The sequence below is a fragment of the Acartia tonsa genome, chromosome 6, assembly GCF_053477335.1.
Source record: "Acartia tonsa isolate MP-2025a chromosome 6, ASM5347733v1, whole genome shotgun sequence".
Classification (NCBI taxonomy): domain Eukaryota; kingdom Metazoa; phylum Arthropoda; class Copepoda; order Calanoida; family Acartiidae; genus Acartia; species Acartia tonsa.
The window spans coordinates 49,638,003-49,653,763 of record NC_137265.1 but is presented as its reverse complement, the minus strand read 5'-3'; the positions used below and the strand labels follow the sequence as shown (position 1 = coordinate 49,653,763).

The 15,761-nt window shown below is 33.7% G+C and overlaps 1 protein-coding gene across 1 annotated transcript in view; it reads left to right on the top strand.

Annotated features, from left to right (window-relative positions):
* The window catches only part of AGBE (1,4-alpha-glucan-branching enzyme), a 102,967-nt gene that overhangs the window by 80,405 nt on the left and 6,801 nt on the right, over window positions 1–15,761 (top strand). Inside the window, exons 6-16 of the mRNA XM_080165205.1 lie at window positions 47–137; window positions 1,304–1,388; window positions 2,026–2,095; window positions 2,698–2,790; window positions 3,753–3,886; window positions 4,428–4,544; window positions 9,180–9,236; window positions 9,589–9,637; window positions 14,057–14,141; window positions 14,920–14,965; window positions 15,237–15,336. Of these exons, the coding sequence (XP_080021331.1) occupies window positions 47–137; window positions 1,304–1,388; window positions 2,026–2,095; window positions 2,698–2,790; window positions 3,753–3,886; window positions 4,428–4,544; window positions 9,180–9,236; window positions 9,589–9,637; window positions 14,057–14,141; window positions 14,920–14,965; window positions 15,237–15,336 (927 nt within the window). The remainder of the gene's footprint in view (window positions 1–46; window positions 138–1,303; window positions 1,389–2,025; window positions 2,096–2,697; window positions 2,791–3,752; window positions 3,887–4,427; window positions 4,545–9,179; window positions 9,237–9,588; window positions 9,638–14,056; window positions 14,142–14,919; window positions 14,966–15,236; window positions 15,337–15,761) is intronic.

The window sequence follows — 15,761 nt, the reverse complement described above, 5'->3', positions numbered from 1 at the left end:
TTATCCATTTAGATCTTTATTATTTTATAAATAAATCTGCTTTTAGAAAGTAAAAGTTTTGGTGAACCATGAGGATAAAATATCTCCCTGGGCTAATTATGTCCTGCAACCTCCTAAAGAGAGGCAAGCTCAAGAAGGTTATTTTCTTTTCATATTTGATTGCTGAAAATGCAAAAAAAATCATGTGTAAAAAGATTCCTTGCCATTTTATACCTAATCATCTTAAGAATTAAATAAAATGCAGGGAGGAAGGAAACATTAGGCTGTCATAAGTCCTACTGATACACAAAGTTTTAAAAACTTCTTATTTGTTGGCCTAAAAAAACTAGGGAATTATTTAAAATGTTCAAACTTTTTTTTAAAAAGTATTACCTATAGAATGAGTATGTGATTTTGTCTTATCCCCATTGAAGATGTGCATCAAATAACTTTCATTGTCCTATCCCTGATAATATTGATGATTTTGGCCTGAAATCCTTCTTATACTAAAGTAACAGGATGTCTGTTTGTCTAACTGTGTGTTTGTACCGAAGGATCTCGCTAACCGCTGAACCGATCGGGTTCTCCTTAACAGGGTAGCTTCTTATAAGTCCCGGGAAGGTTTATCACTATTTTGAGGGAGGGTACCACCACCCTCCCAAGATAAATCGCCCCTAGAAAAAAATTTACCCCCCCCCCCAAAAAAAAAAAAAAATTCGTTTTTAATTTTTTCAAAATTAAAAAAGGGCCGGGTAGTTTCACGAAATGTATTTAAACTTAATTTAGTGAACCGCATATTTTATCCTGGTTAAATGGTTACTACATTTATATGGCATATATTTGAAAGAATTTTAATTTTCTACCACGTAGTTTTTAAAATATCAAGACTTGAAAACAGTCTTTTTAAATTGCATATATCACAAAAAGACAAATTTCAAGTCTTGATATTTTAAAAACTACGTGGTAGAAAATTGAATTCATTTCAAATATATGCTTTATAAATGTTGTTAAACCCATTAACTAGGAAAAAATAAGCGTTTCAATAAATTAAGTTCAAATGCATTTCGTGAAACTACCCCTTTAATTTTGTCAACTAAAAAAAATTCACCCCCCAAAAAATTTTGTTTTTTTCCTATATAATCTAAAATAATAAATTGGGTTATCACATTCGACTCTCCCCTCCTCAAGTGCTCCTTAAGGCCTCTAGGGGCGTAGCCGCTAGTAAAAATATAAGTCAGATGCGTTCCATTGTTACAGTAAGCTTGTTAAGTTGGACATAACCCTTAAAAGCAAAAGAAATTCGCACTTCATCATTTTATATCAGGTGTCAGTTTTTGTCAACATTTTTGGAATCCAGAGACCAGATACAAGTTTAAACATTCCAGGCCTGCTAAACCTAAAAGTATCAGGTATGATAAACAAACATATCTCCTGTCCTAAACAATAACAAGAAATTCTGTTTCTTTGAAACTATAAAATGGATGTAAAAGATGAAAAGGATTCAAATCTCACCACACATACAGCCTGTTATGTATTACCTTGTAGATTTTTTTCTGTTAACTTTGCGGATTTTTCATCACTACATCATAAAATTGTCAGTAGTAGGCTGCCAAATACTTTTTATTTTACTAAGATAGCTCAAATATTAAGGAAGTAACAAGTGTTTCAAAAAAAAACAGTTTACGAGGGACACCCTGCACAAATAGTTTTTTTTTGAAAATACGCATTTGTATACGTAATTTAGGTTAGGTAAAGGTTATGCAAATGTTACAAAAGCCTTGCAGACATGAAGCCCAGTAGGGAAAGAGTACAACGCACTGGCTAGAAATGTTTTTTTTCTATTAAAAAAATACAATTTTAGATATATTTTAAAAACAAACAACAATAATGAGATAATTTTATCTATATAGAATTCATTGTACATATGAATATTAGGAATATCTTTATATTTATCTTACTAGCAGTATTGCATTAAACTAGCGGCTTTGCCCCTAGAGGCATATTTATTAAAAATTCTAGTTTTAAAACCCTCTTATGATTTTTTAGGGTATACGAGTGTCATGTTGGTATCTCTTCATATGAGGGCAAAATCAACACTTACACAGATTTCACAAAGGTAAGTTTTCTAGACAAGACAATTCCAAGACATGCCTTTCCTTTACATGACTTAAAATTGTAATGCGAAACCGCAATCAATTCATTATTGGCAAGATTTTTCAAAATTGATTAATGCATAATGAGACAATTAAGAACACAAGACTTCTGATAGACTAGGCAAAGGGATAGTCGCATGAAGTCAAGTAGGTATAAGTTACAAGTATGCCATCAAATATATTTAATTTTTTATTACAATAAATAACAAAAATTTAGACGTCACTTAATTAGTCGTCGTACTGTTTTTGTTAAATTAAGCCATCTATATAAATTGCTTATTTCTCAGGAATACTATTTTCAAGTCTTCTTATTTCTATGTCCTATTAAACCATTGAACAGGAAAAAACATGCACTTCACTAAATTCAAGTTTAAATGCATTTCGTCCAACTGCCCCTTTACTTTTTCTTTTTAAATGGACATTATATCGAAGATTTTTCAGATACATACATTTTTTACCTTGCTCGTGTTTGAAAGGCATATGAGAAGTCATTGAATATCTTCACTCAAAGGGTTTAACTTGAAGAATAATATAATCTAATAATAACCATGTTTTCCTTTGTTAGAATGTGTTGCCTCGTATCTCTAAGCTTGGGTATAATACAATCCAACTCATGGCAATAATGGAGCATGCCTACTATGGAAGTTTTGGGTACCAGGTACTGTCCAAATGTCTAAAAAAAATCCTTAAATTGCACAACCTTTTCCTGAAAGTTCTCACGGTGCATGGTAATAAGCTGTGCTTTTTTTTGGCCAAGGAATTTTATTTAATTCATCAGACGATGCAGCAATGTTCTCGTATTGATTTGAATACCAGGTAGTTCTCTTATGTTTTAAAATCTTGGGTACAATATAATCCTACTTATGGCCATCATGGAACATGCTTTCTATGGAAGTTTTGGGTACCAGGTACTGTCCAAATGTCCAAAAAATCCTTAAATTGAACAACCTTTTCCCTAAAGTTCTTACGGTGAATGCTAATAAGTTATGCCTGTTTTTGGCCAAGGCATTTTATTTGATTCATTTGTTTTATTTCATTAGCCATAGTTTCTTAGGGTTTGGAACATAGACTCCTGGAGTATGTTGAGACACTTTTGTATAGCCACGTTTAAGTATGACTTGACACACCGTCTCATGAGAGCTCCTCGTTATTACCACCCCCTCGCCGGTTTTGAGTATGGCAAGTGTCACAGATTAAGTCACTGTAATGAATGACACTCTCCTCAGAGGAGCCTGGGATTAAGGGAAGTGATGGTATTATACACTTGATTATTAGGCATCTGAACTACCTAACAATCTCCCTTCCAACGCAACTGGGGGAGGTTGCGTGAATACACATTGGAGAATTCGAGACAACATGTTGTGATTGCAAAATGCGTGGGTTTGAACTCGAATTCTCATCACCGTAACTCAGTGCGTTACCGCAGAGCTACTGACTATACAGTAGTCATCTCTTATTAATTTGAAGTTTTTTTTTAATATTTTAAGAAAAGCCATAATAAAGATCTTCTTTAAGACAAAAAATTAGTAGTTATTTCAATAGCTGCAAGGTGCCATTGACATAAGATGGACAAACATTGCAAAAAAAAGCCCAGCCCCTCTCAAAAAATTATTCTTATAGGTGACGAGCTTTTTTGCGCCCTCCTCCAGGTATGGAACTCCAGAGGAGCTGAAGGCACTTGTAGACGAGGCCCACCGGCTGGGTATCACTGTTCTCCTGGATATTGTCCACAGCCATGCCAGCAAAAATGTCAGGTACAAAGAGGGATGTAAAATATGTAAAATTACTCCTTGGGTATATTAGAATTATTGGGGTTAATGTTGGAAGATTTTTTTTGTTCTAGTGTCATCTTTTAGCCTATTCTCCCCATAATTTTAAGCAATCAATAGAGGCAGGGCAAAAAAGGGAACACAATTTTGTATAACATCCTAGAGAGCTAGAAAATCCATGAAGCTTTTTTTGATTAACATTATATAATTATATGTGTTAAAAAAACTAAACTTTTTTCTGTTACAACATTTTTTCCGTTTACAAATATCAAATGCATTACAAATTTTAATAGGTATATTTACAACACTGATATTTTTTTAGTGATGGGTTGAACATGTGGGATGGTAGTGATTCCTGCTATTTCCATCCTGGAGCTTGCCGTTTGTGGGATCTTAATATACAATAACACATATTATATTTCAGTGATGGATTGAACATGTGGGATGGTAGTGATTCCTGTTATTTCCATTCTGGAGCTTGCAGTTTGTGGGATCTTAATATACAATAACACATATTATACTTCAGTGACGGGTTGAACATGTGGGATGGTAGTGATTCCTGTTATTTCCATTCTGGAGCTCGGGGTAACCATGAGCTTTGGGATTCAAGACTGTTCAACTATACTAACTGGGAAACTTTGAGGTAAGGGGGGGGGAAGTTCTGACACTTTCGCGTAAACGGTGAGTATAGGCTTTATCTTTGGACTGAGAGGATAGGTTATTAGGGATAAAATCATTCTTATATGATGAATTTCCCCCAGATTTAAGATTTTATGGATAGGCCTCCAGGTTCCGGAGCTCCAGGCCTCCAGGTGGTCTCTGGACAGGTAAAAAAATATAAAATTTCTTATTTGAACAGTTAGAGGTAAGTTTATTAAACAACATAAGCTTCTTTTTATATATTATTCACATATTTGAAGAAAAAATTACAATCGGCCTCCAGGTTCAGGTGCTGCAGGCCTCCAGGTGGCCTCTGGACAGGTAAAAAATCAAAATTTCTTATTTGAACAGTTAGAGGTAAGTTTATTAAACAACATAAGCTTCTTTTTATATATTATTCATATATTTCAAGAAAAAATTACAATCGGCCTCCAGGTTCAGGTGCTGCAGGCCTCCAGGTGGCCTCGGAACAGGTAAAAAATCAAAATTTCTTATTTGAACAGTTAGAGGTAAGTTTATTAAACAACATAAGCTTCTTTTTATATATTATTCACATATTTGAAGAAAAAAATACAATCGGCCTCCAGGTTCAGGTGCTGCAGGCCTCCAGGTGGCCTCTGGACAGGTAAAAAATCAAAATTTCTTATTTGAACAGTTAGAGGTAAGTTTATTAAACAACATAAGCTTCTTTTTATATATTATTCATATATTTGAAGAAAAAATTACAATCAGCCTCCAGGTTCAGGTGCTGCAGGCCTCCAGGTGGCCTCTGAACAGGTAAAAAATCAAAATTTCTTATTTGAACAGTTAGAGGCAAGTTTATAAAACAACATAAGCTTCTTTTAATATATTATTCATATATCTGAAGAAAAAATTACAATCGGCCTCCAGGTTCAGGTGCTGCAGGCCTCCAGGTGGCCTCTGGACAGGTAAAAAATCAAAATTTCTTATTTGAACAGTTAGAGGTAAGTTTATAAAACACCATAAGCTTCTTTTTTTATATTATTCATATATTTGAAGAAAAAATTACAATCGGCCTCCAGGTTCAGGTGCTGCAGGCCTCCAGGTGGCTTCTGGACAGGTAAAAAATCTAAATTTCTTATTTGAACAGTTAGAGGTAAGTTTATAAAACAACATAAGCTTCTTTTTATATATTATTCATAAATCTGAAGAAAAAATTACAATTGGCCTCCAGGTTCAGGTGCTGCAGGCCTCAAGGTGGCCTCTGGACAGGTAAAAAATCAAAATTTCTTATTTGAACAGTTAGAGGTAAGTTTATAAAACAACATAAGCTTCTTTTTATGTATATTTAAATATTTAAAGAAAAACTTACTATCAGTCTCCAGGTTTGGGTGCTGCAGGCCTCCAGGTTGTCTCTGGACATGTAAAAAATCAATATTTCTTATTTGAACAGATAGAGGTATACTTGTAAAACAAAGTAAGCATATTTTCAAATGTTATTTATGTACTCCAGGTATAAACTTAAAAATATTTACCTTAATAATTGAAAATAAACTCATATTTTTATTATATTACCTACTTACCTCATTGAAACCAAAAATTTAAACTACCATCCATATTTCATTGTAATGACCATTGGGAATCAGGCCATGTATTCGAAAATAAAAGTTTACCTTAAGAGTTAGAAGTTAAATAAAAACAAACATAAAATTAATTTCAAATGTCATTAACAATTTTAATAATAGGTAAAACTATCATCAGTTATTAATTACAGCTCCTAGTTTTGTGGATTCCAGGCGAACTCAGGAAAGGTATCCAATGATAAAAACAGCTTTTAATAATTTACTGCATAACACAGAGACAAAAAATCATTTTTGCTCAACTTATTCTGAAAAAAATATCTTATAATACATAAGTAGGTATGTAACAAGAATACAAATATAAAAAAATATAAGTTAATCATAAACAAATCAACAAAAGGTTAGTTTAACAAGATACATAGGAATAGAAGACTGGAAAAAAATAAAAAATGTCAAATGAAAACAAAACAGCAACAAAAATATTATAATTAAAAGCAATAACAAACAAACTTGGGGAATAGTCCCTTTCGAGGCAACACCCCTTAAGGGGCGATTTATCCTATTTTTAAAATGGCTTTTTTTAGGTTAGGTAATAAAAAGTGTGTATATCCTCATCTATTTTTAATAAAAACAGAAAAACATTAGGTACCTTATACAAAAAATCTGAGAAACATTAATAAAAATTTTTTTTAGCTGTCAAGAGGCCACCTGGAGGCCTGCAGCACCTGAACCTGGAGGCCAATTGTAATTTTTTCTTTAGATATGTAAAAATATATAAAAAGAAGCTTATGTTGTTTTATAAACTTACCTCTAACTGTTCAAATAAGAAATTTAGATTTTTTACCTGTCCAGAGGCCACCTGGAGGCCTGCAGCACCTGAACCTGGAGGCCGATTGTAATTTTTTCTTCAAATATATGAATAATATATATAAAGAAGCTTATGTTGTTTTATAAACTTACCTCTAACTGTTCAAATAAGAAATTTTGATTTTTTACCTGTCCAGAGGCCACCCGGAGGCCTGCAGCACCTGAACCTGGAGGCCGATTGTAATTTTTTCTTCAAATATATGAATAATATATAAAAAGAAGCTTATGTTGTTTTATAAACTTACCTCTAACTGTTCAAATAAGAAATTTAGATTTTTTACCTGTCTAGAGGCCACCTGGAGGCCTGCAGCACCTGAACCTGGAGGCCGATTGTAATTTTTTCTTCAAATATATGATTAATATATTAAAAGAAGCTTATGTTGTTTAATAAACTTACCTCTAACTGTTCAAATAAGAAATTTTGATTTTTTACCTGTCCAGAGGCCACCTGGAGGCCTGCAGCACCTGAACCTGGAGGCCAATTGTAATTTTTTCTTCAAATATATGAATAATATATATAAAGAAGCTTATGTTGTTTTATAAACTTACCTCTAACTGTTCAAATAAGAAATTTAGATTTTTTACCTGTTCAGAGGCCACCTGGAGGCCTGCAGCACCTGAACCTGGAGGCCGATTGTAATTTTTTCTTGAAATATATGAATAATATATAAAAAGAAGCTTATGTTGCTTTATAAACTTACCTCTAACTGTTCAAATAAGAAATTTTGATTTTTTACCTGTCCAGAGGCTACCTGGAGGCCTGCAGCACCTGAACCTGGAGGCCGATTGTAATTTTTTCTTCAAATATGTGAATAATATATAAAAAGAAGCTTATGTTGTTTTATAAACTTACCTCTAACTGTTCAAATAAGAAATTTGATTTTTTACCTGTCCAGAGGCCACCTGGAGGCCTGCAGCACCTGAACCTGGAGGCCGATTGTAATTTTTTCTTCAAATATATGAATGATATATAAAAAGAAGCTTATGTTGTTTTATAAACTTACCTCTAACTGTTCAAATAAGAAATTTAGATTTTTTACCTGTCTAGAGGCCACCTGGAGGCCTGCAGCACCTGAACCTGGAGGCTGATTGTAATTTTTTCTTCAAATATATGATTAATATATAAAAAGAAGCTTATGTTGTTTAATAAACTTACCTCTAACTGTTCAAATAAGAAATTTTGATTTTTTACCTGTCCAGAGGCTACCTGGAGGCCTGCAGCACCTGAACCTGGAGGCCGATTGTATTTTTTTCTTCAAATATATGAATAATGTATATAAAGAAGCTTATGTTGTTTTATAAACTTACCTCTAACTGTTCAAATAAGAAATTTAGATTTTTTACCTGTCCAGAGGCCACCTGGAGGCCTGCAGCACCTGAACCTGGAGGCCGATTGTAATTTTTTCTTGAAATATATGAATAATATATAAAAAGAAGCTTATGTTGTTTTATAAACTTACCTCTAACTGTTCAAATAAGAAATTTTGATTTTTTACCTGTCCAGAGGCCACCTGGAGGCCTGCAGCACCTGAACCTGGAGGCCGATTGTAATTTTTTCTTCAAATATGTGAATAATATATAAAAAGAAGCTTATGTTGTTTAATAAACTTACCTCTAACTGTTCAAATAAGAAATTTTGATTTTTTACCTGTCCAGAGGCCACCTGGAGGCCTGCAGCACCTGAACCTGGAGGCCGATTGTAATTTTTTCTTCAAATATATGAATAATATATAAAAAGAAGCTTATGTTGTTTAATAAACTTACCTCTAACTGTTCAAATAAGAAATTTTATATTTTTTTACCTGTCCAGAGACCACCTGGAGGCCTGGAGCTCCGGAACCTGGAGGCCTATCCAAAAAATCTTAAATCTGGGGGAAATTCATTATATAAGAATGATTTTATCCCTAATAACCTATCCTCTCAGTCCAAAGATAAAGCCTATACTCACCGTTTACGCGAAAGTGTCAGAACTTCCCCCCCCCTTGAAACTAGTTGTAGCCCACCTGGGAAGGATGAGGTGTCAGAAAAATAGCCAAAAACCATCTTAAATGTTTATAAATCTTTTTTCCATTGACCATGTATACTATCCTCCCAGAAACAAATATATACATCAATATAAAGATTTCCTCTAAAAATAAAAGGTCCATTGGTATATACGGACAGTCATGTAAACAAACAAGCAACGTTTTTTATATCTGTATGTATTTTAGGTTTTTGTTATCCAACCTTCATCTTTGGATTCATGAATACGGTTTTGATGGTTTCAGGTTTGTATAAATGATTCTTACGTTAAGACGTTTTACTGTTATTACTTTTATGTAGCTAACAAAAAGAAAAAAAATTATTACCTTATCATTTTTGCTTGCATTTTTTGTATGTGCTTGTTCTTAGTAAGTGTGTAAATTACACTGGTACACAAAGATTTAAAACCACGTTGATATATTTGTTGGCTCAAAAACATTTTCTGAATTTTGATTGGTTGGTTCCAATCTTATATACAATAATTTTGAAAGGGGGAATTTTGTTTATCATGTGGGTTTATATTAATTTTTCGTCCATTGTCTTTTCCCTTAAGATCTATGTCTACTTCTATTGATAATCCTCCTTGTTATACTTTAGATTTGATGGAGTAACAAGCATGTTGTATCATAACAGAGGTTTAGGCCAGGTAACGCTTTTCAAAAGCATAGTTCCTTAAAATCTTTTGAAATATGGAAATCAAAATAGTGTTAGAGAGATTATTTTATATTCTTTTTACCTAGGGCTACCAAATGCTAGATAAGGTAGGATGTTTATTTGTAATAATGAGTAATATTCATAGATCTGATTATACCATGCATCATATGGTTGTTCTCTTCAGTGAAGTTTGTTAGGTCGTGGGAAGGCCTATGATTATATTAGAGTAGGGTTCAAGGGGGGGGGAAGTTTTGCCACTTTCGCGTAATCCGTGATTATTAGGCTAGGTATTGATGTGAGACTATAGGTTATTTGGGATAAAAGTTTACTTTTGGGTAGTACTTCACGTATATTTAATCATTTTTTGGATAGGTCTCCAGGTTCAGGTGCTGCAGGCTGGAAGGTGGTTTCTGGACAGGTAAAAAAATTTTAAAATTTTTGTTTGAAGAGTTAGAGATCAAATTATAAAACAAAATATGCATCTTTATGGATGTTATTAACATATCAGAAGAAAAAATTAAAATCGGCCTCCAGGTTCAGGTGCTGCAGGCCTCCAGGTCAACTCTGGACAGGTAAAAAATCAAGTTTTTTATTTGAAGAGTTAGAGGTCAACTTATAAAACAGAATATGCATATTTTTTGATATTATTGACATATTTAAAGAAAAAAATAAAATCGGCCATCAGGTTCAGGTGCTGCAGGCCTCCAGGTCAACTCTGGACAGGTAAAAAAATAAAAAATTTTATTTGAAGAGTTAGAGGTAAGTTTATAAAACAACATAAGCTTCTTTTTATATATCATTCATATATTTGAAGAAAAAATTACAATCGGCCTCCAGGTTCAGGTGCTGCAGGCCTCCAGGTCAACTCTGGACAGGTAAAAAATCAAGTTTTTTATTTGAAGAGTTAGAGGTCAACTTATAAAACAGAATATGCATATTTTTTGATGTTATTGATATGAAGAAAAAAATAAAATCGGCCATCAGGTTCAGGTGCTGCAGGCCTCCAGGTCAACTCTGGACAGGTAAAAAAATAAAAAAAAAATATTTGAAGAGTTAGAGGTCAACTTATAAATCAGAATATGCATCTTTTTTGATATTTTTGACATATTTGAAGAAAACATTAAAATCGGCCTCCAGGTTCAGGTGCTGCAGGCCTCCAGGTCAACTCTGGACAGGTAAAAAATCAAGTTTATTATTTGAAGAGTTAGAGGTCAACTTATAAAACAGAATATGCATCTTTTTTGATGTTATTGATATGAAGAAAAAAATAAAATCGGCCATCAGGTTCAGGTGCTGCAGGCCTCCAGGTCAACTCTGGACAGGTAAAAAAATAAAAAAAATTTATTTGAAGAGTTAGAGGTCAACTTATAAATCAGAATATGCATCTTTTTTGATATTTTTGACATATTTGAAGAAAACATTAAAATCGGCCTCCAGGTTCAGGTGCTGCAGGCCTCCAGGTCCACTCTGGACAGGTAAAAAATCATTTTTTTTATTTGAAGAGTTAGAGGTCAACTTATAAAACAGAATATGCATCTTTTTTATAATATTGACATTTTTAAAGAAAAAATTAAAATTAGCCTCCAGGTTCAGGTGCTGCTGGCCTCCAGGTCCACTCTGGAAAGGTAAAAAATAAAAAAATTTTATTTGAATTGTTAGAGGTCAACTTATAAAACAGAATATGCATCTTTTTTGATATTATTGACATTTTTGAAGTAAACATAAAATCAGTCTCCAGGTTCAGGTGCTGCAGGCCTCCAGGTCCACTCTGGACATGTAAATAATCAAATTTTTTATTTGAAGAGTTAGAGGACAACTTACAAAACAGAATATGCATCTTTTTTATATTACTGACATATTTGAAGAAAAAATTAAAATCGGACTCCATGTTCAGATCCTGCAGGCCTCCAGGTCCACTCTGGACAGGTAAAAATTAAATCTTTTTATCTGAAAAGTTACAGGTCAACTTATAAAACAAAATATGCATTGTTTTGGATATAATAAATGTACTTGAAGATAAAATTAAAATAGGCCTTCAAGTTTAGGTGCTACAGGCTTTCATTTTCAGGTATTTTTGCTTTTTTTTCTAATTTTTTTTCCTTTTATGAGGTTTTAAAACATGGTAGGTATCATATACATAGATACTTTTTTATATGGACAGGGACACTTTTACCTGGATCCTGGTAAACGCTGGTTGTTGCCGGCCAAGTGAAAATCTAAAATTGTTATTTTGGAATTTAGAAGAAAGAATTTGAAATAGAATAAGGTTAAAATATAATATTATAGTGAATTTAAGGACCTGGAGCCGGCAACAACCAGCGTTCACCAGGATCCAGGTAAAAGTGTCACTGTCTATATAAAGAAGTATCCAAAACAATGCATATTTTGTTTTATAAGTTGACCTGTAACTTTTTAGATAAAAAGATTTAATTTTTACCTGTCCAGAGTGGACCTGGAGGCCTGCAGGATCTGAACATGGAGTCCGATTTAAACTTTTTCTTCAAATATGTCAGTAATATAAAAAAGAAGCATATTCTGTTTTATAAGTTGACCTCTAACTCTTCAAATAATTTTTTTTGATTTTTTACCTTTCCAGAGTGGACCTGGAGGCCGATTTCAATTTTTTCTTCAAATATGTTAATAATATCAAAAAATATGCATATTCTGTTTTGTAAGTTGTCCTCTAACTGTTCAAATAAAAAATTTGATTATTTACATGTCCAGAGTGGACCTGGAGGCCTGCAGCACCTGAACCTGGAGACTGATTTTAAGTTTACTTCAAAAATGTCAATAATATCAAAAAAGATGCATATTCTGTTTTATAAGTTGACCTCTAACTCTTCAAATAAAATTTTTTGATTTTTTACCTTTCCAGGGTGGACCTGGAGGCCAGCAGCACCTGAACCTGGAGGCTAATTTTAATTTTTTCTTTAAAAATGTCAATATTATAAAAAAGATGCATATTCTGTTTTATAAGTTGACCTCTAACTCTTCAAATAAAAAAAATGATTTTTTACCTGTCCAGAGTGGACCTGGAGGCCTGCAGCACCTGAACCTGGAGGCTGATTTTAATGTTTTCTTCAAATATGTCAATAATATCAAAAAAGATGCATATTCTGATTTATAAGTTGACCTCTAACTCTTCAAATAAATTTTTTTATTTTTTTACCTGTCCAGAGTTGACCTGGAGGCCTGCAGCACCTGAACCTGATGGCCGATTTTATTTTTTTCTTCAAATATGTCAATAACATCAAAAAATATGCATATTCTGTTTTATAAGTTGACCTCTAACTCTTCAAATAAAAAACTTGATTTTTTACCTGTCCAGAGTTGACCTGGAGGCCTGCAGCACCTGAACCTTGAGGCCGATTTTAATGTTTTCTTCAAATATGTCAATAATATCAAAAAAGATGCATATTCTGTTTTATAAGTTGACCTCTAACTCTTCAAATAAAATTTTTTATTTTTTTACCTGTCCAGAGTTGACCTGGAGGCCTGCAGCACCTGAACCTGATGGCCGATTTTATTTTTTTTCTTCAAATATGTCAATAATATCAAAAAATATGCATATTCTGTTTTATAAGTTGACCTCTAACTCTTCAAATAAAAAACTTGATTTTTTACCTGTCCAGAGTTGACCTGGAGGCCTGCAGCACCTGAACCTGGAGGCCGATTTTAATTTTTTCTTCTGATATGTCAATAACATCCATAAAGATGCATATTTTGTTTTATAATTTGATCTCTAACTCTTCAAACAAAAATTTTAAAATTTTTTTACCTGTCCAGAAACCACCTTCCAGCCTGCAGCACCTGAACCTGGAGACCTATCCAAAAAATGATTAAATATACGTGAAGTACTACCCAAAAGTAAACTTTTATCCCAAATAACCTATAGTCTCACATCAATACCTAGCCTAATAATCACGGATTACGCGAAAGTGGCAAAACTTCCCCCCCCCTTACTTGCCCTTGAAAAATCACCCCCAGGAAAAAAAACCTTCTCCCCCCACACAAAAAAAATTATTTTTTTATTTCAATCCTTATAATAAAGTAACAGGATTTTTGTTTGTCTGTGTGTCTGTACCGAAGGATCTCCCTAACAGCTGAACCGTTCGGGTTGTCCTAAACATGGTTGTTTGTCGTAGGTCCCGGGAAGGATTATAACTATTTTGGAGTAGAGTACCACCACCTTCCCAAGAAAAATCACAAAAAAAATCGACAAAATTTTAAATATTCAAAGAGACTTGAACGCGACATAGAAATCGCACAATTTTTTTTAAATAGAAAGTGGAGAGTCGACTTATCCTTACTCCCCCACCCTCCCTTCCTTTCATTAAAGGCATTTAGAGGCCTCTAGGGGCGTAGCCACTATTTTAAGACTTAACTATATACCAGACTGTTATATTTCTAGGGATTTTCTGGAGGTTACCATGAATATTTTGGTTTGAACACAGATACTGAGGCCATCATTTATCTTATGCTGGCAAATCATTTAGGTAAAAGGGGGGGGGCGAAAGTGACACTTTTTGAAACCGAAACTAAAAGTCAAAGGAACTCAACTAAAAAAAGAGTTACAGGTCTGAGATTTTGCATGGCAGTTGCTTTATAGGGGTACAATATGGAACTGTGAAGAAACGGCGGCGCAACCGCCGAAAACCGCCGAGAAAAGGCAAAAAAAATTTTGGCGGGAAATGGCGGTTTTCGGCGGTTGCGCCGCCGTTTCTTCACAGTTCAATATTGTACCACTATAAAGCAAATGCCATGCAAAATCTCAGACCTGTAACTCTTTTTTTAGTTGAGTTCCTTTGTTGACTTTTAGTTTTGATTTCAAAAAGTGTCACTTTCGCCCCCCCCCCTTTTTTAACAAAAAAAACATTGTATAATTTATTTTCCAGTATGACTTCGAAGTCTATTAATAACCGGTGTATAAGAACCGTTCTCGACCACACTGAAAAATCACGTATCGTATTATATCCAGTTTTCTACAAATGTAAAAATGTACAATTACATTATTAAACCAGTTTTTTTTTGTCCGTGCATTCGGCTAAATATCTTCAAAATGGCTATTCTAGTTGTACTTTCAATGAAAGCTTTATGGATGTAGTAGGCCTTTTTTAGGTTATTTTCTAAAACTTCCTAATCCCACTAGAGGCTAGGGGCGAAGCAGTTAGAACATTAGTTCAATCACTGTAAGTTGAGCTTTTCACATAATCAACTCTCTGATTCCACATCACTCCTCTTTGTGTATTTTAAACCTATTCACTTTTATTTTAGTTCACAACACTCTCAAATCTGGAATAACAATTGCTGAAGATGTCAGGTAGTTATTTTTCTGTACGGCCAAACGTCAGTAAAAGAAGTATACATGTTAGGTGCTTGACAATAAGAGACAAGACAGAACTGTACGTTTTTTTCTAATAGTGTTATAAGCTCTATTCCCATAAATATTAGACACATCTATATTGAATAGCCTCTGAAATAATCACATTTTCTGTAAAGCGTTACTGACTAACGGATGGATAGAAAGTTTAAATTTAGAGTAGCCTTGCTACTAAATATCTAGTATTTTAGTATTCCAATATAATTTCTAGTGGAATGCCGGCGCTGTGTCGTCCCGTGGCTGAGGGTGGCACTGGTTTCGACTACCGTCTGGCAATGGCTGTTCCTGATATGTGGATTAAAATTCTAAAGGTAACGTCAAAACAAGTATGACAGGAGCCAAAAGTAGTTTAATACATAAAAGAGAGAGAGAGGGGACAATGTGCTGCTTATTACACTAGTCCCCTAAGTTTTATAATAACGTTGTCTTATTCGTTGGCTTAACAACTTTGGGGTCTTTAAAGGATTTTGATTGGTTGATTCATTAAGTTAAGTGTCTAAACGTTCCAACCACTAATTTAAGTTACAATAGGGGTAATTTTGTTTATCATCATTGGGGTTGTACATAAATCAGATAATTTTTTTATCTTGTCCTTTTACATCCCTGTAAACATATCTATAATACAAAGTAGAACGATGTTTGTTTGTTTGTTTGTAGCGAAGGATCTCGCTAACCGCTAAACTGATCGGGTTCTCCTTTACAGGGTAGCTTCTCATAGATCCCGGTAAGGTTTATA